Genomic DNA, 27,273 nt, shown 5'->3' with positions numbered 1-27,273 from the left:
CCAATTGTGCGGATGCGAATAGTTATTGTTATGGTTATCTTTATATTGTTTAAAAAATGTAATAACTTGCTGCGCTTCTGAGAATACTTTTTATTTCAGCTGATATCAACAAGGCAGTATGGGCAGGAACTGCAAGAGATTCGAAACGGCGCTCAGGTAGAGTTAAATAGTCCGTAATAAGTGCTCTTGTCTTGGGAAAGGGAAAAGTCCAATGACACAAAAGGCAGGTCCAAGGCACTCAATTAGACATAAACGAAGGAGAAGGAAATGATTAAGAAGCCTTTATTAGGTATAGCTTAAGTCATTTTTAAAATTACAAGAGCCAATGTGTTTCGACCAACATTGGTCTTCAACAGGTCAAACCCAACACTACAACTAGGGCCTGCTGGGTGGGGGTGGGTAGTGGGGTAGTTCAGTGTTTGCACTTTGAAGAAGGGTGAATATTTGAGAAGTTATGGTTGTGGTGATGGCATTTCACTTGTAAATGCTTCCAAAAATTTGTGGCAACATGACATGGGGGTTGCTGAAGCGATGTCCTTTAATCAAAACGGATGCTATTTACTTTATAAGGCACATTCTTGGTCTTCTCATTCATGATTCACTGGTGCACATTATTCCAACTAAAAATGTTTGCCTTTGTAAATTTCTATCAAAATGTAATAACTTGCCCTTCTCCCCCTGAATCTGAAATGACTTTCCTTTTCAGATGATGCTAGCAGTCCCTCTTCCTTTTAACCCCTCGCCTCCAATCACCTGGACCCATACTGGTATAATGTATGCATTTAAATTATCCAGCCAATGAATGAAATCAATTCCCATGTGGAAATGTTGCATACCATTACGTTCACATTAGTAGCAGACACTGTTTACACGTTTCTACGGGCCATGATCTTATTCACAAATCCAAACAAAAATATTTGAACATTGGGCAAATACATAGTGGACACCTCAAACAATTACAGTGATTAATATGCAGTGCTGCATCTCCTTGTTTAAACCGATTGTACAATGAACAACAAAGCGTTCAGTGTGCGCTCCAATCAATCAGATCAGTCAATCTATCTACCTCCAAGTTTCATTTTTGCATCTCTGTATGTATTGCCTTGATCTAGATGCATAAATATAGAACTCCATCTGCAGATCCACGTGGACATGATAAAAACATTATTATTCATCATTCCTCTAATTAAGAGAGTTCGTTATCTCACTCCCTGGCCCCAGGGGGGTTTATTTTGCTGATGAACACATAAGTAGTATGCAACGGAAATGCCAATTAACCCCATTTACGCTTCCAGGCACTACACACCTGCATGAAGACAGACTGCTATAAAAATTATTCCACAATACCTCCGCAAAGAAGCAGATGCCTTGTGTTACCGGAAATACATACCATCAAAACACAAATGCAAGACAAAATACAGTAAGGAAAATAAGTATTTGAACACCTTGCTATTTTGCAAGTTCTCCCACTTAGAAATCATGGAGGGGTCTGAAATTGTCATCGTAGGTGCATGTCAACTGTGAGAGACATAAACAAAAAAACAAAAATCCAGAAATCACACTGTATGATTTTTTAATTTTTTTCGTAAATAAGTATTTGACCACCGGGGAAAATCAATGTTAATATTTGGTACAGTAGCCTTTGTTTGCTATTACAAACGTCAAACGTTTCCTGTAGTTTTTCACCAGGTTTCACACACTGCAGGAGGGATTTTGGCCCACTCCTCCACACAGATCTTTTCTAGATCAGTCCGGTTTCACACCTGTCTCTAAGAAACACAGAGCTTGAGCTCCCTCCAAAGATTCTCTATTGTGTTTAGGTCTGGAGACTGGCCACGCCAGAACCTTGATATGCTTCTTACAGAGCCACTCCTTGGTTATCCTGGCTGTGTGCTTCGTGTCATTGTCATGTTGGAAGACCCAGCCTCGACCCATCTTCAATGCTCTGAGGGAAGGAGGTTGTTCCCCAAAATCTCGCAATTCATGGCCCCGGTCATCCTCTCCTTAATACAGTGCAGTCGCCCTGTCCCATGTGCAGAAAAACACCCCCAAAGCATGATGCTACCACCACCATGCTTCCCAGTAGGGATGATACTCATCATTCGTCTTCCTCCAAACACGTTTAGTGGAATTATGACCAAAAAGTTATATATATGCGCATGAAATGTACAGTAGCCTACATGTAATGGTCAAAATGGATACAAAGTGGTCATTTAACAGTGAAAACCTAAACCGCAATTTCAAATGCAGCTGCAAAGGTGAGTCACACACTTTAGGTTGATTGTCACTTTGCAGCATGTGTCAGCTATAAAGGAGATCTGACAGTTAGCACTTTGATATGTGAGTCTTCAAAAGCAATATAAGGCACATAACACAGTGCCAACAAGGCTGAATAACCTATGCTTAAATTACAGATGCATCAGTCACAAAGCTATCAAATGACTTAAAATGTCAAGGAGAACATCTCAGAAATAACAACAATATGCCAGACATGCACAAACGGCATCAGTGAAATGGAATAGTGGCTGAAAAGTTGGCATTTACTGACGGAGGCAGCCTTCACAGCATAATTGCTAAATGCCACAAAAGAACGGCTTAAATAAAACTCACAGGATTGAATCGGCACCTCTGTGACCCACAATAATACAAAGCTTCACATAATCTATGCTTCACAAAGGAGGATTTTACAGAGCTATACTTCAAAAAATGTGTGTAAAGCCAGCTCACAAGGTGCACAAAACCTACAAAAAGTAGCCTGATGATTGACCTTTCACCCTATTACCTACATCCGTACAGGGTTATGTTTGGAGAGAGCCAGATCTACTTATTAAACTTGTGGTGGATATCTGATTGTGCATGAAATACTATACCTCACTGAGGTCATTAGGTCTCACGATTCCCCATGATTGTTATATAACAGGAATATTAGATCCATATACAGCTCTGGAAAAATTAAGAGACCATTTAAAATTGAGAAATCATTGTTTTCAATCAGAATTATTCTCATAAAAAAAAGTGCAATTTCACAATAAATACAGTGCTGGCCAAAATTATTAGAACACTTAGCATATGGGTGTCATTTTATTGGGCCTGGATTTATTTTTAAAGAGGACAATGACGCAAAAATTCTTCTAAATATTGCCGGAACTACCTGCGATGGAAGAAAGGAATCTGCTGGAACAATGAAAATGACGGACTGGCCCCCTCAAAGTCCTGACCTTAACCCCATCGAGCATATTTGGGGCGAGTTGGAAAATAAACTGAACAGATCTACTGACAGATCTACAATACACATTTTTTATGATATAATATGAAGAATATCATATTTTTAAATATGGTGGTTTCACTATAACAGTGATTATCTCTAAGTTATTACCCAACTTAATATATGTTAATTACCAAATATACCAAATGTACAAAATATATAGACCAAATGTTAATTAATATATGTTAATTAATATATGTGAATCTTACCATGTTATGTCAACAAATAGAATGTCCATTTAGCCCCAACAGTGTGCGTTTATACCATACTTTTACATATTCTTCTGTTATTACTTCTATTAAAACTTGCTTACCTTGAACAAAATTGAAAATCATTAAGACCTTTGTCTTAAAATAAATTCAATAATTTTAGCGATTCTCATTTGCTACTTAAATCTACAACATTTTTAAAAAACATAATAATAATAATAATAATAATAATTCATTACATTTATATAGCGCTTTTCTAGGCACTCAAAGCGCTTTACATTGCAGGGGGAATCTCCTCAACCACCACCAATGTGCAGCATCCACCTGGATTATGCGACGGCAGCCATATTGCGCCAGAATGCTCACCACACACCAGCTGATTGGTGGAGAGGAGACAGAGTGATTAGGCCAATCATTATATGGGGATTATTAGGAGGCCATGATGGACAGGGTCCAATGGGCAAATTTGGCCAGGATGCCGGGGTTAAACCCCTACACTTTATCGAAGGACATCCTGGGATTTTAATGACCACAGAGAGTCAGGACCTCGGTTTAACGTCTCATCCGAAGGACGGTGCTCTTTGACAGTACAGTGTCCCTATCACTATACTGGGGTTTTAGGATCCACACAGACCACATGGTGAGCACCCCCTGCTGGCCTCACTATACCAGTAGCCACCTTGTTTTCCCAGTTGGTCTCCCATCCAGGTACTGACCAGGCTCAGCCCTGCTTAGCTTCAGTGGGAAACCAGTCTTGGGCTACAGGGTGATATGGCTGCTGGCTGACATCAAATATTATATCGATTTAGCACAAAATACAACTTTCTCAATGTTAAGTGGTCTCTTAATTTTTTCCAGAGCTGTATTGTGCGTGCGTGCGTGTGCCCATTTGCTCAAATAGCAAAAGAAAAACACCACAATTGGGATTTTACAACTCTCAAAAAGAGGGAGAAATAGAGTGAGATTGATAACGGCAGTGAAAAGAGAGAAATTTTGACCATCACTCATAATTTATACAAAGTATTAGAAACACCCTCACATCAACGGTAACTTGATTTTTGTAATTTTGTAAAAGTAATAAAATACAAGGTATTCGTGTTATAAATGTACATAAAAAAAAATTCAAATACAAAAAACATTGCAGATGAAAGGATCAGCCAAATTTCCAAGTGCATCATGAAAAGTGAATATTTTGGAAAGTGCTACTGCTAAGTTTTTTTGCCATCTGGTGGTTTAAAGGAAAATAAAATAAAATGCACCTTTTACCCTGGTGTGCCTTTAGCCCTGTTGTACCCTTATAATAATAATAATAATAATAATAATAATAATAATAATAATAATAATAATAATAATAATAATAATAATAATAATCAGTACAATTACAATAGGGTTTAAGCACTTTGTGCTTGAACCCCTAATAATAATAATAATAATAGAAGAAGAAGAAGAAGAAGAAGAAGAAGAAGAAGAAGAAGAAGAAGAAGAAGAAGAAGAAGAAGAAGAAGAAGAAGAAGAAAGGGGTAAAAAGGGGGGGGTTATATTTAAATTAAAGATGTGCCTAATGTTGTAAAATGTAAATCACTTAGTAAAAAAATTATAATAATACGACAAACATTTACGCTGCACCAATACACTTAATTTTAAGGGTTAGATCAGGTAAAAATAATTCCTGAAGATAAAAACTGCACATTTGCATGTAACACAGACTGATACTCATGAATCACATAAACATTTCATTTCAAATAAATAAAAAACTGCAGCACAATACCTCAGATATTGTTCAACATCAATACTTACAACAAACGCAACAATCAAAGCCAGCCAAACACTATTAGTGTTCCTCAATCCTGTTCTAGCAGGACCCTCACTAGTGCACAATTTATTCGACAAACTCATTTCACTTCATAGAGCAGATGAACTGATTGGTGAAAACTGGTGTGGGAGACATCCAAACTGTGCAGTAATCAGGAAATATTGATCTATATATGTGCAATTCTGTTCCTGAAGGCCCTCCAGCAATATTTTTTTTGAATGGCTTTCTTGTCTCCCTTACAACCTTATAAGAAAAATACGGAGAAGTTGTAAGCATTACAAGATCTAATTTTGGGTAGTATGGCACTTACAGTTCCTGTTCAAATTGATAATGTTACTACACCCAATCTAATCGAAGTACTAAAATCTGTATGTTACAGCAAAACGTACTGATAATAACACTGCTCGCACAATGGAAGCCAGCTACACACAACTACCCACAGGGAATTTGATTTGTACAAAATATTTTACTGCGAAATATGCATGCGCTATTAAATAATATTTAGAAAATTCCCTTGAAATCATTGGTAATTATTACTTTTGACTCATCAATAAACTATTGTCTATATTTATATGTATAAATATGGCATCTATCAAACGGTAAGGTAACTTTTTCCAGATTTTTGTATTATTTTTGTATTTATTTATTCAGTTCTTGGAGCATCAGCTGATGAATTCAATCAGATGTGTTAAATATAAGAAAACATGCAAAATATGCAGTGCTGGGGCACCTCCAGGACCCGGATCGAGAAGCACTGATCTGGTGTTAGCCGTAATCAGTTTCAGCACCGCGGACAGCGAGCATTCAAACGTAAGACTCGAGCACACAAGCACTCTAAAACACTTCAGGTCAACTTGCCACTCAGTTATGCTGCAGGGCCAATTGAAATTATGTTTTATATTGATTTCTATACTACAGCATTCGTGTGGTGGCACAACACGGAAAAGAAACCTCATAATGACACATTCAATTATGTTTCAGTGAAATGGAGTTTCTGTAAGGTGGATGAGACCCCTGGCGAGAACAATTATTGCACACAGTTATATTACTTACTGCGTCGTGCAGACTCTTTTGGGAACGGTCTGTGGTGATGGTCCTTGAGGGATGCTTGATATAACCAACGTGTGTGTACGTGTGCGTACTAGTAAGTCGACAGGTAAATAAATATAGTCTTTTAATTGCTCGCGGTAGGCGTTCACTACGCACAGCTTCGTATTAAACTTCAACCACCAACTGTCTCTGTACGCGTGAAATTGCTCTTGTACGATTAATATTGCGTGCGTCGCGATTCGACATGTGCGAGATTAACCTTGCACAATTGCTTTTAAATATTCGGGTAGTTAAATAACAGTCGAATGTTACTAGATAACAACAAAACAATAAACAAGGTATACAGTTGTGCTTCGCGTAAATGTATTGCTCGATTACAACGACTGACAACAATAAAGATAAAGCGCACACGCAAAAAGAAGCGATTCCGAGTTGTATTAGACGTAAACGTTTACACACTATTGTTTACAACGGTCGTTTTTCGGAAATCGTACGAATATCAGACGCTAGTGCACTTGCCATGATTCCGTCGTCTAAAAGACTTGCAGGTAAAAAATAAATACCAGATATCGATGGGAATTAAACGGCTCATGAGAGTATCCTCCGCGGAAACTCAGGCATGAATGTATATGATGTAATATCGGCAAAAAAGAAACACGGTAGCTACACACGGACGACGACAGCTCGCGGAGCCTCCCTCTCCTTTCTCGCGCTCTCTGTACTGTCCCTCGCTCACTCGCGACGTCACAGGGCAGTGCTCCTCTCTCTCATCTGCAGTCTGTAGTGTGCAGACTGCACACTACATGAAGACACCGCCGGTGAATAGAGTGGGAATTAAAGCGCTCATTGGCTGACGGAAAGACAGATGGTGCGCTCATATCCCAGATAAATAGTGCAGACCTCCTCCCTGCGCAGCGTGGATGAGCCAATGGAAACCCGCGGTCTCCAGATCTCCTCTTCTAGTGAAGTGTCACTTTGATGTATGTAGTCATTCTGTCACCGTATTATATTTATCCGTCGACTGGAGCATCTTGATTCTTTTGTGAGCCGAATGAAGCTGGAAAAACATGGTTTGTTGGCCTCCCAGCCTATAGTCTGTTGTCTGGATTGAGATGGTGTTTGGACACTTTTTAGCTGGTCTAGACGGCAGACCATTTGAGCACTAGGCTTGTCCTGGTTGGAAGACCATACGCTTTATAATTGCCATTTCATGTGCTCTTATATGTTCTTTAATGGCATTGATTGTTCCATGAAGAACCATCATAACCTTTCCATTCCACAAAAAGTTCTTTAGATTTTTGAAAGTGGGTTCTTTTAAGAACTGCTCACTGAAACCACCGGCCCGCTCTCACAGTCCCTCGCCTCGCTGCTTGCCACAGTTTGTTACACCATTTTAAGTGTTCAGCTAATGTATGAACCGTTATTGATACAGGGTCAGGGTTGTTGTAAAGTGTAAAGGTTCTTCTGGGAATCAAAAATGGTGGCTCTTTGCCATTGCTCATATTTCTAAGAGTGTGGAGTGGCTACTCTTTTATTATTACAGCGCTTTGAATACACCATTGCATTGATATTCCTTAATCATGTTTTACTTCTTCTGCTGCATGATTTTAAAGCTTTTTTTCTTTTCTTTTTTTTATACTTAACATGGCATTTAATAAAATTGAAATCAAATAACTCATTGACTGATATATTTGCATGCAGCTTTGCAACATAATTTATTTCACTGATTTATTTTCTTATTGATTTATTATGATTATTTCTGCCAAGTGTCGCAACAACAGGAAAGCATCAGGACCTACAAACCTAAGCTGATTAGTTTTAGTTTGTTGTCCTATTGGCCAGTTGGGAATTTCTGAGCCATGGAATCCCTTAGGGATTGTAAATGGATTTTCAGAATTTGCAATTTATGGATAAAAAAGGGATGTGGTAAATATTACTTAGAGATGTTTTGGTCAACAACATAAGTTATACTTAATCATAACTAAAACGTGAATTTTTAGACACTTTGGTTACAGTCTCTAAAAAACAATGGCTTTAAATAAAGAAAAAGAAAAGAAGAGATAATCTTCAAACACCCTTGGAAAATGTCACCCCACCCTTTTCCCCTCATAATCCAAAAACTATTTATCCTAAAAACCAATAGAAAACTCTCAAGGGAACACATGGTGAATTAGATTTCCAGATTGGCTTGTGAATTGACGTTATGCCCGAACAGCTGTGCTGTCCGTATTTCCTTGAAGAAAAATATACTGATAGTTCCCAGTTTCTTGTTTGGAGCTTGGGAATGGAAGAGTTCCTCTGTCAGAGTGCTGCTCTAAATCCTGTGGCTCTGTTCTTGGCAGTGGAAGCCGAGAGGATGAGTCATGCTGGTTGAAAATGATATCTCACTATTCGATGAGAGAAGCATTTATCATGTGCGAGTGAGGGTGCATGCAAACGTTTAATTATAGACCTAGTCCATTAGGATGTCAACACCTCAGCAGTCTCTTTCCCACAAAGTCAATAATGACCTTTAAAACTTTTTGATTTGCCGGGAAGAAATGCAAAGCGATTTTCATGTTTGCAACTACTGGTGGTGCACTGAAGTAATCAAACGGATGGCCATAAGTAAACCCAAACCACCGCCACATCTCATTTAATCTGAGGATCACCCTCAAACTCTTCTGAGCATTAGTTCTGAGCTCTCATGTTAGACGGAGGGGAAATTGGACAGTGTGCAGTGGGCTGCAGTAATTACTCATACAGAAGCTGTCATACTCATGACAATAGATTGTCCTTGCTGAGTGCAAACAGAGGAGTACAGTAGGATGGGAGCACTTCATTATTCCCCGCTGCAAATGTTTTTATACAGCCACTTTCAGGGAGCTCTCATTTACATATACAATGGAAGACGGTGGAGGCAAATCATATACATGAGTCCATAAGCACTATAGTTTCAATGTAGGGGATGCATTCACACAAGAGGTGCTGTTTCGACACACCAGTAGGCCTATTACAAATAATTTGGAATAGGTAAAATGTATTTCTCAGTAATTGTTTACATGGCTACGAATAATTTGCAGTATTAATTTGAAGCAATTATTATAAGTGGTGCTTGCTTAAACAAGCTCAACTCATCCTACACCATATGTGTAACAGACATGAATATCTCAAAATGTGCAGTTTGAGGTTTGCTGTTACTTTTTTGGGATTTAAACTTTGGATGAACGACTTACACGATTACATAACATTACAGGATTTTCCTTTTCATTATGGATTTAGACTGAAAGAGCCATACAGATCTATAAGGGCTCTTTTCAATTTGCCTGCTATATGTAACCACCAAGCAAACACCCTGAAACCATAGCAACAATCTAGCAACACCCAAGAATTGTTAAAAATGCTTAAAAATGTAGTTGGTAAATAATATATTGATATGTTCACATGTTCATTTATGAATTGAAACAGACAGACAGACAGACAGACAGACAGACAGACAGACAGACAGACAGACAGACAGACAGACAGACAGACAGACAGACAGACAGACAGACAGACAGACAGACAGACAGACAGACAGATAGATAGATAGATAGATAGATAGATAGATAGATAGATAGATAGATAGATAGATAGATAGATAGATAGATAGATAGATAGATAGATAGATAAAAACAAATCAGATTCAACTTCTGAATTAGGTTCGGGTCAGTTTTAAACCCAGACTTCAGATACATCTTTCCTAACAAGGCCAACTGTTATACCGACCAGAAGGATGACTTATCCCTCTCTTGCTATTTCTGGATCAATTCTATTCATCAGAACTCATTCATCACACTCTCTTTTTCTTCCGCTCAGAACAAAGCCCTCCACTGGTCAATCTATTCCAAGGTTGTTCACAGACAGGTAAGATCAGCGAAATCACAACTAACCCACCTGGGATCTGTTCCATTAGGTGTGACACTTAAGCTCTCGTGCCAGGGCAAACTCAGTCAGTAACACGTAAAAGGGTAGCTGACAGCACATCAAGCAGTGTCTCGTAGTGTGGCATGCAATAATTCACCTGAAACCATTTTAAACATGTTTATGATCATTATTATACATGCATTTTATCAGCTCATATTTCATAGACTAATATTTGTCTTAAAGATTGTCAACAACTTGGTGTTAAAATGGTGATGAACTACAGTATCTAAAATATGTACTGTAAATAATCATGATTTTTGATCATTAAAGAATAGTAAACAAAAATGAATCACACTTTCCACTAAAATATTAAGCAGCACAACTGTTTGCAACATTGATAATAATAATAAATGTTTCTTGAGCACCACATTTATGAAGGATCATATGACCCTGAAGACTAATAACTAAATAACACTGATTATCTCGTCATCACGGCACCTGTTAGTGAATAGGATATTAGGCAGCAAGTGACCTTCTATCCTCAAAGTTGGGTGTTAGAAGCAGAAAAAATGGGCCCGATCTGCAGTGGTCAGTATCCATCAAAAGGAACGAACAGTGGTGAACCGGTGACGGGCGGTCATGGGCGGCCAAGGCTCATTGATGCACGTGGGGAGCGAAGGCATGCCCCTGTGGTCCAATCAGACGAGCGAATGTATAACTCAAATTGCTCAAGAAGTTAATTAGAAAGGTGTCAGAATAAACAGTGCATCACAGTTTGTTGTTTATGGGGCTGCATAGCCGCAGACCAGTCAGAGTGCTAATGCTGATACCAGTCCACTGCTGAAAGCACCAGCAGTGGGCACATGGATCACAGAGCAATGGAAGACATTATTCGTTTCACATGGATGGCCGGGTGTGTGTGTTGCTTACCTGGGGAACACATGGCACCATGATGCACTATGGGAAGAAGGCCAGCCAGCAGAGGCAGTGTGATGCTTTGGGCAATGTTCTGCACGGAAACATGTGGATGTTACTTAGACACGTACCACCTACCTAAGGCATTGTTGCAGACCATGTACACCCTTTCATGGAAAAGGTATTCCCTGGTGGCTGTAGTCTCTTTCAGCAGGATAATACGTCCTGCCATAAAGCAAAAATGGTTCAGGAATGGTTTTAGCACAACAACAAGTTTGAGGTGTTGACTTGGCCTCCAAATTCCCCAGATCTCAATCCAATCGAATCTGTGGGATGTGCTGAACAAACAAATCCAATCCATGGTGCTATTTTGGCAGCAAAAGGGGAACCAAGAAAATATTAGTAGTGTAATGCGGTACTCTGTGTATAGTCATATAGTCCATGCAACCATTTACATTTTCTATTTTCTTACTAAATACAAGTGAATGCTTCATCAAAATAGAATTACATCAAAGACCTATAAACGATTTGTGATGTATGAACTTTATGATGTATGAACTCGATCCTGTCTGTAATGTACCTATGTAAATTGACAATCAAAATAACACATTTTCTGATGCGTTTCCCCTCAGGTATCCCAGCAGTGGAATCAGTGAGTCACAAAGTCCTGAGTGAGAAATTTCAATATAATGAAAACCAGAAAGAGAGAGAGAGAGAAAAAAAAACTGTGAGTAGCTCTGGTTACAAATGCTGGCAGTGACACTTCATCTTTCAGTTCAAACTCAGCTGTCATCATCTTGGATGTCTCTTTCACAAACTCCCACGTCTAATGTCACCTTCACTCTCTGCAGTCACAGAGAAATTAGTCTCTCACCTTAAACTGCCCTCGTCCTCCCTTTTACTGCCCTTTCAACATGACAATTATCACATCTTACATCACATTCAGCCGTTGCTCAGCTCCTCACTCTCTTTCTTTTCTCTCCCCAGTGGCCAGTTTCTATGAGTTCTCTGTTCGATATTTATATCATTGTTGAATAATTAAAGACTGAAGACGGAGGGTAATCTCATCCTCCCATTCTCTTTTTATTACGGAAGCCCTGTTCTCCCGCACATCTGATTGATTTCAGGTAGCTGGATTACCCCACTGCTCTTGACCATTCACCTTAAAATAGCCCAAAATCCTTGGAACTCCCTGTTCTTCTTGATTACAATTACCAAGCTATTGAATCAATGTAACTGCTAATTAGTGGCGTTTGTTAAGCCAAGCGTAACAATTACTAATGCTCATACATAGCAATTCTAACAAGCCCTCAGGATGCCTTAGCAACTGTATAGTGATAAAGGACATCACTTGCTTTGTGGTGGCTCACGAGTAAGCACACTTCTCATTTACTACAGAAAATGTGCATGATCTTGTATCATGTAAAATCTTTCTGATATGGAAGTGAAATTGTGGGATAAAGTTTAGAGGAAGATAGTGTGACATTGGGAGAACACAATGAGAAATAAAATCACAATTACCAGAAATAAAGTCATTATTATAAAAAATATAACTGAAGCTGTGTCCCAGATAGCGTACTTGTGCACTACTCTAGAACGTTTTTTAAGTATAAATAGTGTAAGTAGTGTGTTCACACTGAAAATTCCCAAAAGAAAAAGTGCACTTTAAATATCCACATGATGCACTAAATGAACGGAAAAAAACAAAGTGTGGAATGTTGGACACTTCATACACTCAACTGTGGCAGCTTTAATTACATAGCGGAGGGGGAGGCATTACCAGATTCTGACGCTGAATGACAAAATAACCATGTCAACTTCATACACTACACAGATGAGTACATAGTGCATAAGTACAGAGTGTATAGTGCGTCATTTGGGACACAGCTATTGTAAGTCATAAGTCATATAGATAGTTATGAGTTTGTAATTGCATGAAACGCCGCCTCTACAGATAAATGTGTATGCCTGCCCACCGACTCGTGGAGCTAAATGAGCAATAAACATGCCGAAGATAGCAAGATAATCGTTTGTAAACAAGACACAGGTTGACACTGGATTTGCAGACATATTGAGATTAAAACACAATGCTGTGCCTTCTAAATTGGTTCCGACAGGAATTGTGCAGTGTTTTACTCACAAGTATGTGAGTAAAACATGTTTTTTTTTTTAATTGCGGTAGTATTGCATTGTTACAGATCGTATTGATTATGTGTATGCAGGCCGTATTGAATATGTGTATGCAAGTTAGCAGGCCACTGAATCTTTAATATTGAAATAAAATTCATTATTTGATCCCCGTTGTTTACCCTATTGACTCTATGTTTGAAGAGTGTGCGCATGTGCGCGGTTCACACTTGTATCCACCGATCGGGTGGGCCAATTTTATTTATAAATCACGGGTGGATGAGGGATAAATCATTGCGTTTGCTTGATAAATATGTTTTGAGACTGAACCCCTTCAGAGAATTACTCCGGTTGTCACTTTCAAAACAATCCTTCCCTCATGTGAACTGACAGGGGAGATGAAGCTCATTAAATATGCAAATCTTATCCAATCCTAGCCGTGGGCGTTTACTTCCAAGTCTCCAGTGCAGCACAGACATCAAAACCCAGCGTTCAGGAGAGAGCCTCAAAACCAGTATAGAAAATAGCCTCAAACAACAGTAAATATAAAAAAACCAGTTCATGACACCTTTAATGAGTCATGGGTGTGTTTTGGGTGTAATGTGCAATAAACCAATCAGAGTCTCATCTTGCATTTCCTTTAAAAGTCAATTGTGCTTGCACCATGGTGGAGTTTGCAAGCGGAAAGACTGAACGCTTCTCCAGAGAGGAATTATTTTATTTTTTATATTTAAAAATGTTTGTGTGCTGCTGTACGTTCCTGTGTGTGTGTATGTAATAAGCAGAGTGTATGCGCGTTGTGCACTCGTCTATAAGTGTATATTATTAACATGCCCTTTAAATAACACAAAATACTGCGCTATTGTAGCCTGGATGCCAGACGAACTTAGCCCCGCCCACAATTTTTTTAGGTCAGGCAGTTCGGTCTGGCATCGCTCCATAGAGGAGTAATTATCTCCGAACAGAAACTGTTCGGACCAATGAAATCATCAGGGCGGGCTTTAGACGATGACGGACAAATGATAAACAGTAACATAATCATGTACGTCATCAAAGGGGCTTGGATTATATTTTTTTCGAATCCTAAACGGAGAGCTTGTTTGTATATGCATTCACCTTCACAATTTCTCAGAAATTATGATCATGTTGGGTAAGTATTCTGTATCATTAAATAATTTTTTTTTTTTTTTTACAACACCGGCAAAGATCGTGAATTCCAGCCTGATTCCAGCATTGGTTGCCAAGGGGTTGCCAAGTTTTTGCAACAAAACCGGCCCTAAACAATAGCCTTTTGGGGGGTTCTCTGGGGGAAAAATGGCATTTGGGGGGTAAAATGTGTGTTATTTTGGTAAAGTTGCCTGCTAAAATTCACATTCACGGGTCTAAATATCACAGTCTCTTCAACCTGCGGACATAGAAAACAACCCGTGGGGGAAAAAAAATGCGGACTTGGCAACACAGTGCAGTTGAGCTCTGTTGACATTTGACAATGCATCACTTTGTTGCTCTGATTGGTTGTAGGTCTATCCAATTGAGGTCTTTCCTGGTTCGGTTTAAATACGCCCCATTATCACAGCCCAATGGAGCAGTTTCAGACTCATATTCTGACTAGAATCGAGTATGACCACGTCAGGCTAGCGCTATTGACTTCAGACCATGACTTTAGACAATATTGGCTATTGACTTTGGACAATGAGGCAATCGTTTTCAGTTACCTCAAAATAGCAACATGCTAACATGCACCTGAACACACAGTTTTCAGACAAGCACGCCCATGTGTTAAACTAGAAAAAAAAAAAACACTTTGCTTTGTGCCTGGCGTCACATTTTGCAATCACAAGAAATAAAGTTGCAATTACAGGATATAGTCAATTGAAAGGTATAATTGGATTTACACATTTTTTGTTATAATGTTGGACTTGCAATAAATTCTCACAATTGTGATACAAAGTCACAATTATAATAAAAAAAAAAAGTTGCAATTGTCAGATTTTGACACTTAAATTCACAGGATACAGCATTGAGAAACCAAGTCAAAAGTCAATACTTTTTAAGTCTCCCATAAGTCACAATTACGAGAAACAGTTACACTACATGATGTAAAGATGCACTGAGAGTTCACAATTAAGAGATGTAGTTACATTGGGAAATATAAAATCACAACTGGGAGACACAAAGTAGCAATTATAGCAACCACACCTCCATCTGTGTAAAGTGAAATGAAATGAGAAAACAAAGAGAATAGTTGTTAAATTCAAGTTTTATTATCTCTAACTGTGCAATAAATTAACATTTACATAAGTTATCAGTCACGTAAAGATTATTTGAATTCATCATACATCAGCTTGTATATACATATAGAGTTCATGTGACCTTATGAATGGAGAGAGACAGCAGCATACTGGATTAACTCTACAGAGCATCATCTATTTACTATGAGGACATGTGAGGGATCTGTACAGAAGAGGTTATGATGGAGGAAGGATGGATTTACATGTTTTATGGACAAAAAAACTACAACAGCTACTTTAAAAAAAAGTCAAAACAACCATTTTTTTTGGAAGAGTAGGATGTAAACTTGCAAACAATACTGTACTGTCCACAGCACGGTTTGTTCAAACAGCTAGCATATTACAGGATTTCAAAGTGTATATCTGCTAAACACAGTTACGTCATCAAGTACACATCATCCATCATTCAGTCATTCCACTGGTGTTTTATTTGCTTAACTTTGCTTGTAAAATTCCAGCAGGACACACATGTAAACTTGTTCTGTTCTTGTCTTTCTGCTAAGACAAGACCTCCTTAATGCTCCTGGACTGACCTACAATCTAAAATCTCTTAAATATAACAAAAATCAATAAAAACAATACTCTAGATCTAAAAATATATCATAAATGCCACAAATCGATGACCTAGAACTTAATGTTACAAGTTCTGCAAAATAATACTAACTGACAGCCAAATGAAAAACATTTTTTAAATATCTACACTTGCTGAGAGACGGAGATGGAAACCAAACACAATATTAAAAGGAAATGACAGGTTACATACAAGTGAAGTTTTACCAACAGCATCTGTGTCATTATCTATAATCACTCGGCTTTCAGTCACCTAAACCTAAATGTGCGTAAAGTAACAATTTAAGCCGCTCAGGGAATTGTACAGCAGTACCTATAGACCTCTATTGTAAGAGCATTTCTCTTTTCTGTGGTAACAAGCAGAGATGTGAGTTTAATCTTTAATGTTTAATGCATTCCTCATTTGTTTTCATTCTCCCTCTCTCTCATTGAGTGAAGTGTCTTTTCAGTCTTTTTTTCCCCCTGCCCCCTGACCGATAGTGAAACAGTAACCGAGAAGACAGGATCGTGAGAGTGAGAACTACAAATCCCTGCAGACTGACTAAAATACCACCTCAACCCTCCTCATTGTTATTCATTAATGCCGAGAACATTTGAACCCCCTCTGCTATAGTGCAGTGTTACAATAATGCCATGTCAATCAGTGTAAGTGTGATACTCTCTTTCCTCTAGATTACTCTATTTCTTATGTCTAAAAATGGATTCATTATAATGATTTCTGAACCTTAGGTCACCACCCCTAGAGAAGCTTTGATCTGATTTGAACCATGCAGTAGGGTTGTTGGTTATAGTAGCCTGTTTCCACCATTTCCAGTAAAAAAAATAAAAATAAAAAAATGGCAGGTTTATTTATTGCAAATGCGATTTTGTTTCAATTAATTGCAACTTTAGATCTGACAGAAATAAGGGCCCCACTTTAAATTAGGTGGCCTTAAGTACTATGTACTTACATCAAAGTACAATGTACTTACTGTGTTCAAATTGTATTGCAAAGCAATTTTGCTGATACTAATTGGTTAATAGGCATCTTATAATACAACTCTGGAAAAAATTAAGAGACCACTTAACATTGATTTCTAAACTTTGAGTGGTCTCAATTTTTTCCAGAGCTGTATTATATGAAATTCCTATTAACCAATTAGTTAAAGAAATCTCATTGATAAACAGCCACAGTCTATTTGCCCCTTTATTATAGATTATTATTCTGACCACCAGTATTATTTGTCTGCGAGATTAACACTTTCATTGAATAATTTAAGCATATGGCCAATTTGTCTGGAGCCCATAACCTTTTTGTACATTATGTAATTCATGGGCAATGATTATGCTAATTGTATTAGAATATAATTAACAAATGATTGAAAATCTTTAAAATACACACATTTAACTATAAAATCTGATGTTTACAATTGGCTGGTAAATGCAGAGAAAAGTTTTCGGGAAAGTCCATTTTACACGCAAATTACTTTCAATTTATATCTATAAATGGGATTTGAAACCTTACAATGCAAGTTTACATTTCACAATGTGACTTCATATCTCACAAATGTGACTAGTTCTTATTGCGATGCAACCATTTTTTTTTTTCGAATTTTTTTTTTTCCGGAAATTGGTGGACTTCCATAGTTTGTGACGTTAAAGGGATAGTTCACCAAAAAATGAAAAACAAATTTCATCAATTACTCATGCTCATGTCGTTCAAAACCTGTAAGACTTTCATTCATCTTCAAAACACAAAGCAAGTTAATTTAAATTAAATATTAGATTTCCGTCCCTCCACTGACAGCTATGCAACTACCACTTTGTCGCTTCAAAAAGATCATAAAGAGATTGTAAAACAAATCCATATCAATCGAGCCGTTTAGTCCAAATTTTCTGAAGTGATTGGATCACTTTTTATGATGAACAGTCAGAATTTGGGTTAATGTATAATTCATTGTTAAAGTATTCTTAATGTATGTTGTAATGTATAAGATATAAAGTATATATCACTTTATAAATGTGACCAAAACCCGCACATAAGTCGCAGAAGTTTTTTTTTGGCAATAGCTCACTGGATGGGTCAAAATGATCAATTCTTTTATGCCAAAATTTATTCGGATATTAAGTAAAGATCATGTTCCATGAAGATATTTTGTAAAATTCTTACCGTAAATATATATTAAAAATGTATTATTAATAGTAATGTGTTGCTAAGGACTTCATTTGGACAACTTTAAAAGCGATTTTCTCAATAATTAGATATTTTTGTACCCTAAGATTTTCAAATATTTTCATATCCTAACAAACCATTAATCAATGGAAAGCTTACTTATTTAGATTTCATATTTAATGTATAAATCTTTTTTTTTAATGACCCGTATGATGGGTGGTATGATGGTTTTGTGTTCCAGGGTCATGAATAAATGTAAGCAAAGTTAAAATGCATTATAACATTTGCAAATTTCTCGTTACATCTGAAGTTGGTTGTTTGTCATGTTTCTTTAAAATGTATTCGACTTTATAAAGGTGTGAAAATATATTATAATTATTATAACTGTGGTTATGATTTTACATGAGATCGATCATGAGAACGCATTATAATTGTAATAAAAACTTTTATAATGCAATATACATAAGTTATCTTCATTTGTGTTGCGAAGATGAATGAAAGAAAACTAACCCTTTAAAGATGAAGTGTGGAATTTTCTCAACATTATCCTATCTCAACCTAAAGTAAAACTATAATGAAGCCATTAGTATGTTGATTTCCCCGAAAAGTGCAAACTCTTTCTGAGCATCTCAACCAGACACACAAAAAAAAAAATCGGCTCAACCAATGGCACAAGATAGGGCATGGGACCATCTGTTTATGTCACCAATAACAGAAAGATGCGTGTTTCGGGGAAACCCGTTTAAAAACAGTCTTTGTTTTTTCAGTTCTGTTTGTGCCACTAGTGGCACTGAAATTACACACTTCACCTTTAAGCAAATACAGTGTGTTTTCGGTCTGATTCATTTGTAGTCAGTTGAGAGTCTCGTCTGGAAGCCTGCCGGCAAGCTTCAGCCCGCCAGGATTGGGGTGGAGTAACAGGCTATAACTATTATTTCCTGTTTCCTCACAAACTAACACTTCTGTGGTGCTGCTTCACAAAGCTCTCTCGCTCTCTCTCTCTCTGCTGTCTGTCTGTCCCTGAGGCACCTTTCTCTGCATCCTGTCTCGAAATGTTCGCCACCTCTCTCGCTACTATTCTGTCTTCAGCCCTAAATCCTCTCTCGCTCTCTGCCTCCTTCTCCTCACCTATTATACTTCCGACATCACTCAGGTCGCCCAAGTGCTCCACAGAATCGAACTTCTCCAGGTCGGAGGCAATGGTTTGCAAGCTTATGACTGACATGGAGTCTGACCCCGCCTTCTCCACTCTCTCTCGGTGGCCCCACCCTGCCTCCCTGTGTTTCTCCACCCACTGCCGGGTTTTCTCTTGATCAGCCCAGTCATTATCCATTAAAGGATTGGCCACCACCCCTGCATACGCCCCTGCCTGAATTACACCCTCAGACTCTGCCCCAACAGGAGAGCTCCGCCCCCCACGGGCCCGGTTGCGCTCTCTAGCAGCACGAATGCGCCCCCTTTGCGCATGGATCTGCTCGCTGATTTGCTCAAGGTTGCGAAGGGCAATAGAATATCGGGTCTTCACCTTCGCCACCCGTTCCTCCAACTGAACGACTTTGGACTTGTGCTCCTGTTAATGAGTGGGGATAAATCACAACACATTGGATAATTTTCCCCCCATTTTTTCATGTTCTTGTATCAAATATATTAATGGCATTATAATTACTAAATAAACAGATAATCATGAGTCAGAATTAATATGGTATATATATATATATATATATATATATATATATATATATATATATATATACACACATACTTTGATCATACATACACAGAATTAATATATATATACATACACTCACCTAAAGGATTATTAGGAACACCATACTAATACTGTGTTTGACCCCCTTTCGCCTTCAGAAGTGCCTTAATTCTACGTGGCATTGATTCAACAAGGTGCTGGAAGCATTCTTAGAAATGTTGGCCCATATTGATAGGACAGCATCTTGCAGTTGATGGAAATTTGTGGGATGCACATCCAGGTCACGAAGCTCCCATTCCACCACATCACAAAGATGCTTTATTGGGTTGAGATCTGGTGACTGCGGAGGCCATTTTAGTACACTGAACTCAATGTCATGTTCAAGAAACCAATTTGCAATGAGTCAAGCTTTGTGATGGTGCATTATCCTGCTGGAAGTAGCCATCAGAGGATGGGTACATGATGGTCATAAAGGGATGGACATGGTCAGAAACAATGCTCAGGTAGGCCGTGGCATTTAAACAATGCCCAATTGGCACTAAGGGGCCTAAAGTGTGCCAAGAAAACATCCCCCACACCATTACACCACCACCACCAGCCTGCACAGTGGTAACAAGGCATGATGGATCCATGTTCTCATTCTGTTTATGCCTGATTTTGACTCTACCATCTGAATGTCTCAACAAAAAAAATCGAGACTCATTAGACCAGGCAACATTTTTCCAGTCTTCAAATGTCCAATTTTGGTGAGCTTGTGGAAATTGTAGCCTCTTTTTTCTATTTGTTGAGGAGATGAGTGGTACCCGGTGGGGTCTTCTTCTGCCTCAAGGTTGTGTGTGTTGTGCCTTCACACATGCTTTTCTGCATACCTCGGTTGTAACGAGTGGCTATTTCAGTCAAAGTTGCTCTTCTATCAGCTTGAATCAGTCGGCCCATTCTCCTCTGACCTCTAGCATCAACAAGGCATTTTTGCCCACAGGACTGCCGCATACTGGATGTTTTTCCCTTTTCACACCATTTTTTGTAAACCCTAGAAGTGGTTGTGCGTGAAAATCCCAGTAACTGACCAGATTGTGAAATACTCAGACCAGCCCGTCTGGCACCAACAACCATGCCACGTTCAAAATTGCTTAAATCTCCTTTCTTTCCCATTCTGACATTCAGTTTGGAGTTCAGGAGATTGTCTTGACCAGGACCACACCCCTAAATGCATTGAAGCAACTGCCATGTGATTGGTTGATTAGATAATTGCATTAATGCGAAATTGAACAGGTGTTCCTAATAATCCTTTAGGTGAGAGTGTGTGTGTGTGTGTATGTATGTATGTATGTATGTATGTATGTATGTATGTATGTATGTATGTATGTATGTATGTATGTATGTATGTATGTATGTATGTATGTATGTATGTATGTATATATATATATATATATATATATATATATATATATATATATATATATATATATATATATATACACATACATACATACATACACACAGTGAGGAAAATAAGTATTTGAACACCCTGCTATTTTGCAAGTTCTCCCACTTAGAAATCACAGAGGGGTCTGAAATTGTCACCGTAGGTGCATGTCCACTGTGAGACAATCTAAAAAATAAAAAATCCAGAAATCACACTGTATGATTTTTTAACTATTTATTTGTATGATACAGCTGCAAATAAGTATTTGAACACCTGAGAAAATCAATGTTAATATTTGGTACAGTAGCCTTTGTTTGCAATTACAGAGGTCAAACATTTCCTGTAGTTTTTCACCAGGTTTCACACACTGCAGGAGGGATTTTGGCCCACTCCTCCACACAGATCTTCTCTAGATCAGTCAGGTTTCTGGCCTGTCACTGAGAAACACGGAGCTTGAGCTCCCTCCAAAGACTCTCTATTGGGTTTAGGTCTGGAGACTGGCTGGGCCATGCCAGAACCTTGATATGCTTCTTATAGAGCCACTCCTTGGTTATCCTGGCTGTGTGATTCGGGTCATTGTCATTTTGGAAGACCCAGCCTCGACCCATCTACAATGCTCTGAGGGAAGGAGGTTGTTCCCCAAAATCTCGCAATGCATGGCCCCGGTCACCCTCTCCTTAATACAGTGCAGTCGCCCTGTCCCATGTGCAGATAAACACCCCCAAAGCATGACGCTACCACCCCCATGCTTCATAGACCACATGATGACCACACGATTTTCTCCCATGACTCCTCTGGATCATCCAAATGGTCATTGGCAAACTTAAGATGGGCCATGACATGGTGGTTTAAGCAGGAGAACCTTCTGTGCCATGCATGATTTTGAACCATGACGTCTTAGTGTATTAACAACAGTAACCTTGGAAACGGTGGTCCCAGCTCTTTTCAGGTCATTGACCAGCTCATCCCGTGAAGTTCTGGGCTGATTTCTCACCTTTCTTAGGATCATTGAGACCGCATTAGGTGAGATCTTGCATGAAGCCCCAGTCCGAGGGAGATTGACAGTCATGTTTAGCTTCTTCCATTTTCTAATGATTGCTCCAACAGTGGACTTTTTTCACCAAGCTGCTTGGCAATTTTCCCATAGCCCTTTCTAGCCTTGTGGAGGTGTACAATTTCATCTCTAGTGTCTTTGGAGAGCTCTTTGGTCTTGGCCATGTTAGTAGTTGGATTCTTACTGATTGTATGGGGTGGAGAGTTGTCTTTATGCAGCTAACAACCTCAATCAGGTGCATCTAATTTAGGATAATAAATGGAGTGGAGGTGGACATGTTGCAGGCAAACTAAAAGGTCTTTGAGGGTCAGAATTCTAGCTTAAAGACAGGTGTTCAAATACTTATTTGCAGCTGTACCATACAAATAAATATATAAAAAATCATATATTGTGATTTCTGGATTTTTTTTTTTAGATTATGTCTCTCACAGTGGACATTCGTGAGCACCTACGATGATAATTTCAGACCCCCTCCTTGATTTCCAAGTGGGAGAACTTGCAAAATAGCAGGGTGTTATTAATTTTTTTTTTGTGGTCACACTAATATTGAAATTTAGGCTGATATAAACCAGGGTTGTCCAAATCTGCTCTTGGAGGGCCACTGTCCTGCAGATTTCAGCTCCAACCCAAATTGAACACACCTGGAAGCTAAGCAAGGTCTTGCTAGGCATACTAGAAACTTCCAGACAAGTTGGAGCTAAGCTCTGCAGGACAGTGGCCCTCCAGGAACAAGATTGGACACCCCTGTAATAGAATTATTTTCATTGTATGGTTGATAACCACTAAATGGCTGATACTATAAAAACTAAAATAACTAGATTGTATGCAGTAAGTGAAGTTTCTGTTCTTTGCGCCCCTCCTTAGTTTGCATTTCATAGAGGATTTCATTTTGTTACTTAAATCGATATGGGCAGCAGACCTTGAATACCTTTATAGCAGAAACCGGTCTCTGATGCATACCTCTAAGATGTGATTGAACTGAGCCTTGAGCTCAAAATAAGGCTTGGACTTGATAATGACCCTCTTAAGAGCCTTCTGCAAAGTCTGCACACGCGCTTCTGCTTCCTGACAAAGCTGAGTGACACGCTGGTGCTCCCTCTCGCTCCTCAAACGCTCCTCCTCTGCCTCGTTCACCTGAAAACAGCAACATGTCAAATGGGATATCCTGTTCTGTTGTCACAGATGAAAGACATTAAATCGAAAACATTCTCACAGCTTTCTGTATCATTCATACAGATTTGACAAAGATTCAATGTCAGACTGTATCACCACTGTCAATAATGGAGAATTCTTTAAGAGCTTGTAAATGTCAAAGGTATGCTACTTCAGTACCAAGTTGATATTAACAGCTAAAGAAAATGTAACTACAAATCTATCTGCAGTGTGAATGTCCAATGTTTTTCTGAATGTTTACTCAATAATGCCGTTTCTGAAACTTTCACTGTTAACTTTATTTGTAGCTTTTTTCAATTGTTTTTATTATTTCTTTTATTACTGGCAATTAGCTTCTTTATTCTATATTTTATCACTGTTTACTTAAATAGTAAATTGAAAACTGGCAAAGTTTACTTTAAACCAGCATGAATTGCTTGAACAACCCATTTTATTCCTGTAATCCATATATTGAAAGGATTGTTAGAAGTGGTCATTACTAAACAGAATGGAGCCAGGCCGGTTTGCTAAAATAATCCTTAAATAACTATTTGACCTAAGTGACGTTGGCGGAAAAGTCATTCCAGAGTAAGAGCTAAAAGTTAAATCTCACAAAAGACAATTGTTTCTTTGTCTTTTTTTTATTACTGACTGTTTAGTTGAAAGATTAATTTGAATTAGTGCACTGTTTACTTAATTTGCATATTATTCTATTCATGTCATTGTCATTTGTTTCTGCACTTCATTTTATTACAGACTATTACTTGAATGATTAATTCATAAATCTGAATCAGTGTTTACTTAATTTGCAACTTTAGATTTTTTATTTCTATTGTATATAATTTGTTTCTCTTTTTTAACTTATGTTAATACTGATTATAAACTTGAATGATTAATTTGAACATTTGAAGCACATTGTTATTTGTGTTTTTGTAGTGTTAAATATTTCTGTATTTATTTTATTACTGACTCTTCACTTTAGTGATTCAAATGAACCTTAATATCAGTTTACTTAATTTGTGCTCTAATGCATGTAGTTTGTTTGTGTTCTTTATTTTATTACAGTCTGTTCACTTGAATGATTAATTGAAAACCCTGAGGCAATGTGCTGTAATAAAGGAGTGTGTTCAATAGCATATAACTATTTTTAAAAATCTTTAAATTCCCCTGGCATTGGTATCGACTACTGAAATTTTGAAGACAACCCAACTGGAAACAAAAAAAAAAACATGGGATGATTTCACATTGGAAAAATGCTGCTCTATTTTACTGGCTGGGTTAGAATAAAATATAAATGAAGACGTATAACCTTGATCTTTAAGTGTTGGTGTGCATTTATCAGCGTTATTGATTGCCCCCACTGTGACAATCAAAGCCACACTGCTATTACAATCCATACTAACCAGCTGTTCACATTTTAAAAAGACACATAAAAATTTAACAAGCAAAATCTGTTAATTGTGACTATAAGAGATTGATTTTAGCAATTAAGACCTGTTGTAAACCTAAGAGCCCTTGTGCTTTTGAGTAAATTTATGCCACCGCCTATTGCTCTAATTATCAAAGAGCAATGCTGAGTCACTGCGGCGTACCTTGGCTGTGGCATGGTTTAGCATCTCCTGCCAGGTAGGGTCCAATGTGTTTCTGTCAGCCAATAAACCTTGCTCAGCCACATAAACCATCTCTCTGGCAGCCGTGTGCATTGAGACAGCCCTCTCGTACCTCAGCGCTGCCTTCTGAGTCTCCTGTTGAGCCTGTGGGTAAGGTCATCCATCATATTTCATATACAGCAATCAGTCACTCAGCTCTGTAAACATGCAGCCAATCAGAAGAAGGGATGCTGACCTTACAGAGAGCCATAAAGTGTAAATCTTCCCCAACTTTATATCAAGTTATATTTATGTAATAAAACATTAGCTAAAGGTTGTGGCATTAGTATGGATGTATACCTCAATTCTGTAGAAATATATTTCAAAGGGATCAAAGGGATATCAAAGGGAACTCAACTGTATAGCACTTTACAAAACCACAAACCATAACCATTATTTTAAATAAAGTGGGTGAAATGGCCAATAGGATTTTAGGTTGATAAAGCTGACATCCAATCATACTGCACACAAGGCTGGATCTGAAAACTGTTTAGCTCAAAAAGCCTGGCTTGCTGTCAGTGAAAATTGCTGTGCACAGATCAGGACATCCAAACCAATCAATAAAAGTCAGGAACTGAGAATGGCAGGCCATATTTCATTGGGATAACTCGCTGGAAATATGGTATCCTCTCCAAGGATATACAACGTTTATTAGCGGACTCTTCAAATGTCCAGTTACTGGAGGGAATTGAATAATGTCTTTACTGAATGAATAACTGAACTCAAAACTCATTTTTTATTGTTGCCATAGCCATGAATATCATCAGCGGAAATGTGTGTGTAAATATAACCCCAAAATTAAAAACAGGCCTGACAAACTGAATTTTGCTGCTGTGTGAATGTAGCCTTTGTTTTGCACAAAATTCATTAAGATTAATTAAAATATTAGGTAAAATAAAAGAGTAAAATGAAAGAAAAAAAATAGCATAAAAATCCTTTTCAGACTGTGATGATGTGTATTTATAGTTATTAACATCATACATCTTAGTTTTAAAGGTGCCCTAGAATGAAAAATGGAATTAACCTAGCCATGGTGAAATAATAAGAGTTCAGTACATGGACATCACATACTGTGAGTCTCAAACATTGCCTCCTACTTCTTATGTAAATCTCATGAATCCAAAACTCCACCGAAAAAAAAGTGCTTCTCAACATAACGCCAACTGTGACGCAAGCATTGGGGATCATTTATATGCACGCCCCCAACATTTGCATCTGTCCAAACATGTTCATTGTCAGGCGGAAATGGAGCGAATCATCAAAACAAGCTGCTCGCATAGACACACTTCATGTTCCAGGCTGTTCAGCAGACCTTAGAACTTTACATATCCTTCCCACAGATAAAAAAATGTCTACAGTCATGGTTGATGCTTATAATCCGATACCACAACAATTGAATTCAAGATCGTTAGTTTGTTCGGCCCATTTCAAGCAAGCTTCGCTCAGCGTCTTAAACTGAAGAAAGTGGCAACTATATTCCTGCAAGCAGTAAGTAGCGATTTTATCCACTTATTGACTGTTACAGTACAGTAACAATAGGAAACACCAAGTACCATACCAAACTAAATAGTGTGTCTAATGACAAAGGGTAATATTATTTTGTATTACAAAATACAACCGTAGATACTTTGCTTAGAACGTTCACTCGATCCTTCTAGCAAACGTCCCCTTTTTCACCATATAAGTCAAAACGATAGTCATTTGACAAGGTTATTCATTTTGTAAAAATATAAGTTGAGAACTGAATTATGGTGTTTCCTATGATGTTTTTGCCTATTTGTATTTCAGATTAGGCTACATCACAGTCACTGCGTAACCTTAGCCTACATTGTGACTAACGTTATATAAACATGCAATATCGTTGACGAAAAAAGACAAGTCTAAAATGTAGGCTGAATGACACACTTTAAAGAGAACATCTCAAATGGAGATTGATAAAATGCAGCTTACTTGTTTATTGGTGTTTTCAGATCGTCCGTGCGCGAGAGAGCTCGCGTGCATATGGTT

General features: G+C 38.1%; 2 protein-coding genes across 5 annotated transcripts in view; both read right to left on the bottom strand.

Moving 5' to 3' along the window:
* gabbr1b (gamma-aminobutyric acid (GABA) B receptor, 1b) overlaps positions 1 to 7,118 on the bottom strand; it is a 164,889-nt gene extending 157,771 nt beyond the window's left edge. The window contains exon 1 of one of the 2 annotated variants that reach the window (XM_067426765.1): positions 6,341 to 7,118. The gene's annotated coding sequence lies outside the window, so the exon portion shown is untranslated. The remainder of the gene's footprint in view (positions 1 to 6,340) is intronic. The other variant, XM_067426764.1, reaches the window with a different exon arrangement.
* An 8,388-nt stretch (positions 7,119 to 15,506) lies between these two features.
* sh3bp5lb (SH3-binding domain protein 5-like, b) overlaps positions 15,507 to 27,273 on the bottom strand; it is a 19,310-nt gene continuing 7,543 nt past the window's right edge. For all 3 annotated transcript variants that reach the window (XM_067425315.1, XM_067425314.1, XM_067425316.1), the window contains 3 exons: positions 25,210 to 25,371; positions 23,426 to 23,599; positions 15,507 to 19,847 (listed from right to left, as the gene is read on the bottom strand). In XM_067425315.1, the coding sequence (XP_067281416.1) occupies positions 19,224 to 19,847; positions 23,426 to 23,599; positions 25,210 to 25,371 (960 nt within the window). In that variant the 3' untranslated portion in view covers positions 15,507 to 19,223. The remainder of the gene's footprint in view (positions 19,848 to 23,425; positions 23,600 to 25,209; positions 25,372 to 27,273) is intronic.

Source organism: Pseudorasbora parva, chromosome 19, assembly GCF_024679245.1.
Source record: "Pseudorasbora parva isolate DD20220531a chromosome 19, ASM2467924v1, whole genome shotgun sequence".
Lineage (NCBI taxonomy): Eukaryota > Metazoa > Chordata > Actinopteri > Cypriniformes > Gobionidae > Pseudorasbora > Pseudorasbora parva.
This window is presented reverse-complemented; position numbering and strand designations above follow the sequence as displayed.